Source organism: Bison bison, unplaced genomic scaffold (assembly GCF_000754665.1).
Source record: "Bison bison bison isolate TAMUID 2011002044 unplaced genomic scaffold, Bison_UMD1.0 scf7180017864367, whole genome shotgun sequence".
NCBI classification, from domain to species: Eukaryota; Metazoa; Chordata; class Mammalia; order Artiodactyla; family Bovidae; genus Bison; species Bison bison.
The window spans coordinates 5,853,717-5,857,925 of NW_011494939.1; the positions used below are offsets into that span (position 1 = coordinate 5,853,717).

The 4,209-nt window shown below is 56.5% G+C and overlaps 1 protein-coding gene across 7 annotated transcripts in view; it reads right to left on the reverse strand.

The window, feature by feature from the left end:
- Positions 1-4,209, reverse strand: part of CLCN2 (chloride channel, voltage-sensitive 2) — a 14,271-nt gene that overhangs the window by 8,120 nt on the left and 1,942 nt on the right. For 4 of the 7 annotated variants that reach the window (XR_826685.1, XM_010855696.1, XM_010855701.1 and 1 more), the window contains exons 2-12: positions 3,607-3,763; positions 3,326-3,457; positions 2,854-2,982; positions 2,629-2,762; positions 2,276-2,522; positions 2,053-2,178; positions 1,866-1,950; positions 1,675-1,776; positions 802-886; positions 510-665; positions 53-122 (exon numbers count right to left, since the gene is read on the reverse strand). Coding sequence is in view for 6 of the 7 variants with exons in the window: in XM_010855696.1 (XP_010853998.1) it covers positions 53-122; positions 510-665; positions 802-886; positions 1,675-1,776; positions 1,866-1,950; positions 2,053-2,178; positions 2,276-2,522; positions 2,629-2,762; positions 2,854-2,982; positions 3,326-3,457; positions 3,607-3,763 (1,423 nt within the window). In the remaining variant the exon portion in view is untranslated. The remainder of the gene's footprint in view (positions 1-52; positions 123-509; positions 666-801; positions 887-1,674; positions 1,777-1,865; positions 1,951-2,052; positions 2,179-2,275; positions 2,523-2,628; positions 2,763-2,853; positions 2,983-3,325; positions 3,458-3,606; positions 3,764-4,209) is intronic. The other 3 variants (XM_010855697.1, XM_010855699.1, XM_010855698.1) reach the window with 3 other exon arrangements.

A 4,209-nucleotide genomic window follows, 5' to 3' on the forward strand; every position in this document is an offset into this window, starting at 1 on the left:
GGCCAAGGGGTGGCCAGAGGGTGCAGGCTGGAACAGGCAGCTGAGGACTCACCAATGACAAACACCGGCATGAAGGCCCCACAGGGCACTGGGATGGTGGTAGCCAATGCAGACATCCAGAACTGCAGGCAGGAGGTCGTTCAAACAGGTAGAGGCACCACCTGGCCCCAGGCAGCCCCCAGCTCCACCCCAGAAGCCTACCTTGCTTATCAGTTAGACACAAATGTCCCAGTTATCTCAGAATCCCCCAGAGGTGAGGAAAAGGAGGACTTTGGAACAAGTTGGCTTAGGTTCAGCTCCTCACTTTGCTATCTAGCTGTGTGACTTCTGGGCCAGTTACTTTTAACCTCTTTGTGCCTGACTTTCCACCTCTAACGCAAGGGTACCAGTAGTAACCTTTCTCATAGCATTGCTGTGAGGCTTAAAGGGGTTATTATACGGAAAGTGCTTAGAGCAGTGCCTGATATCTAGTAAGCCTGTGTTGGCTATACATATGTAAGGAGCCCCACCTTCATGAGAATGAAGATGACCAGGGTGAGGAAGACGTTGGCCCGTGGTGGGTTCCAGGCCTGTGAGGTTCCAGGTGGCTCTAGTTCCTCCATCAGACCCTGGCGGACCCACGTTCGGTTGTCAAACAGGGTGACCAGTGTCTCTTTCTGTGAGAGCTGTAGGTGAATAGGGTGCCTCAGTCTGGGGAGACAGGATGGAAAGGGAAGGGGCCCATAGGCAAGCAAGGGCTATTGGCTTTCAAAGGGATACATCCCAAGAAAAGGGACATGTGCCTGTTCAGCCTGGGGTTACCTGTCCAGCCATGAACTGTCCAAAGCCAGCGGGGAAGGTCAGAGTAGAGATGAGTAGAGTCACCAGAGCCGGGAAGAGCAGGCGTCTAAGAGATGTAGGTTTCACAGCATCAAATACCAACCTCAGGCTGGTGATAGGCTTGGGTGCCCTCACATACCTTATAGCTAAGGTCACAGCAGAGCCTTGGCTCTTACATTAAAGCACACAGTTCTGAGAAAAGGCCCCCTTTGCCGCTCATGATACAATGGCCCTGAGGTGACAGCCATCCAGGCCATCTAATGTCTTTCTTTCGGCTCCTCACTCCCTAAGTATGAGCAGCAGCGGAGAATCCATCCCCCGAGCCCTCTGTGGGCACCTCTAAAGCTGTGACTCCGCCCCTTACCCTCAAGCTTCTGTCTCTGTCTCTCTGTGGTGACTTAAGAGTGAAGGTGTTGTTGGGGAAAGCTAGGGTTACTCATGAAGGTGCCAAGGGAGCAGGTTTCCTTTTCCCTGAAGCGTGTCAGTCCCAAGAGAAATCATGTCTCAAGTCTCCCAGCTCCCAATCCTTGGGGTCTCAACTGTGAGAGCAGGAGGAAGAACTAAGACTCAAACATTCTTCAGGGGGCACTGCCATCTGGGCCAACTCAAAGGCCTACAGGAAGCCTTAGTCTTTGATCCAAAATGCCCTCTTCCACTGACTAAAAATTCAAAAGTGGCAATTTTCAGGTAATTTAAATGAAAGTCAAAATGTTCAGTCTGGAAAACACTGGACAATTTCCTCCAGGGACTGCCCGTTTTTGACTAGGCCACTATTTGCTTCTCACTTGTTACTACGCCTCCCCTCCCCGCACCAAGGGAATGACCCTCATACAACCCAAAGAAGAACCAACTCACTTCTTCATGAGGAAACGGTTGATGGTCTTCTGCTTCCGCATCACCTGGACAATCTTCCGGTTCAGGTAGACAAAGAGTGCTCCCCCGAAGCCACTGGCGATACTGGAGAGACAGAAGAAGCACCCTCGAAAAGGAGGTCTTCCTTCTCTCACCTCCTCCTCTCCCACACCTCAGCTCCTTCAGCTCCTCACCCAATAACAGCAAAGGCTGGCAGCTCCTGGAGGTCAAAGGGGAAGTCAAGCCGGAACCGGGTTTTGAACAGAGCCGTGATGGTCTCTGAAGGGAAGTGGAGCAGCAGAGGGAGGTGGGTGTAGCCTTGGAGGGCCCCACCTCATCTGAAACATTTCAGGGCTCGCCTCCCGAACCATGCTGCCCCACCTTCATCACGGTTCCAGACGGCCAAGACCCGGAAGATGAAGGCGCTGAAGGTGGCGGCAAAGAAGCCCCGCCAGTAGTTGCGCACCGCAAAGAAGGTGGAGGTGACCTCGATACTGAATAGCACACCTGCGGGGGTGGGGGCAGGGAGGCCGCCCTTGAGGCCTGGGCCTGGCCCATGGCCTCTGACCCAAGGGCCCGGCTGGGGCTGACCCTCTCTGCCCACCTCCAATGGGAGCCGCAAAGCAGCAGCCCACCCCCACGGCACAGGCGGCAGCCAGCATCTCTGTGTTCCGGGATTCATTCTGTCGAAGAGTGGTGGGAAGGGGAGTCGGCATTAGCGTGGGCTCAGCGGTCCACCCCGCCCCTAAACCTTCCCCCAACGTCCCCCTTACCTCGTAGATGCCCCCAAACAGCGAGAGGAACTTGCTGAGAAGGGCGGCACACATGCTTGCGATATGCACAAAAGGGCCCTGGGAGGTAGAGGCAGGTGGTGAGTGGGGCTGGGGCACACCCTGATGTTGGCCGGGCTTCGTCCTCCCCTGGGAGGGACTCCTTCATTCCCCAATCTGCACTGACCTCTTTGCCAAGGGGCATTCCACTGCCAAGGGCACAAGTCAGCCCGATGACCTTAGCTACGAAGGTCTTGAGGGTGAGGTATTCCTTCAGCACCACTCCCCGCAAGATGGTTTTCATCTCCGGGATGCCAGACCCTGGGGTGGGAGGTGAACAATCCTAGGAGAGTCACCGGATGTGCCTGTTTCAGGAGGCCCATCTCCGCCCTCTCTTTCTCTCCTATTGTACCAACAGCCTGAGGAGCCAGGATCTGTGTGAATCCGGCAGAGAAAGTGATGAGGACGACGGGGTAGGTGACCCAGGCCAGATACTGGAGTAACAGGTTAGTGTTCAAGCCCCGGGACATCCACTGCTGAGCTGTGGAGAGAGGACATATCACTGGCACCCCAGTGCACACACCCAGTCCCTGCCTGGCCGCTGGACACAGCTGTGTGACCAGCTGTTCCAGGGAGTACTGCACAGAGCCAGGGGAACAAAGGGTAGGGAGGGGGTTAGAGGGCATTCACTGAGACAAAGATCACTGTAGGTGATAGGGTCAGCTGGATAGGGCGGCAAGAAGTTGTGGCCTATGGGAGTGGCAGTGATTACGCCTGAAGACAGGGCGGTCAGGCCGGCCAGGGGAAGTGGTCAGTGGACAAGTGCGGCATGGAGGAAGCAGGCTTGTTCTCCCCCGCTCTTCCCCACCAGCCCTCGTCCTCACCCTGCAGACAGGCAGCGATGGCGTAGTCCATGGCCCAGCTGACCAGGGCCATGAGGAGCCCCAGCAGGACTAGGAAGATCCAGTCTTCACCAACCCTGGACACTAGGAACTTATGGCAGTGTACAGTACAGACTGGGAGCAGGCGAGGGAAGAAAGGGACGCTGGCACCAAAGCATACCTACCCCTGTCCACCCCCACCCCTCCCCTCCCGGGCAGCTTGAGCTGCCTCTGTCCCCCTCAGCACAGCTCGGCCAAGTCCCCTGCCCCAACCCAGGTCTCACTGCGGCATCGGGCGCAACGGCTCTGTCCATATTCCAGGAGCTCTGGGGGAGCCCGAGGGGAAGGTGGACCCCGCCAGGGTTCGGGCCCTCCCAGGCGGATCCGAGCAGCTTCCTCTTTGGCAAAGGCCCCAAGGTCCTGAGTATAACGCCCGTACATCTGAGTAATAGGGGAGATAGGGGTTAGACATGGGCAGAGTGGGGAGGCAGGGAGGGCTCCTGGGGCCTCAACTCCCCTTCTCCCAGCCCCCACATTATGTACCCCTTTTTAAACCCATGTTTCCCACTTTGGCTTGGGGTGTGGGAACAATGCACACTGCGGATTGTGGGGGCTGTTCTGGCTGGAGTGATGGGGACAGCCAAGGTACAGGGACACAGCTCTGGGGGTGGCAGAATAATCGGTCCTCTTCTCACAAGCCTGGGGAGGCGGGGAGCAAAAGAGGAGGAGTGGGAGGGAAAGCCCCAGAGAAGGAAAAGATGGAAAAACCTAAAGCAGTGTGCAAGTGGGAGGAGGGAAGGTCAGAGAATAGAGGATGGTCAAGGGCACACGGGTAACAATAAGGGCCTCATGGAACTGGGGGCAGCTGAGCTGGGCCTAGGAACAGG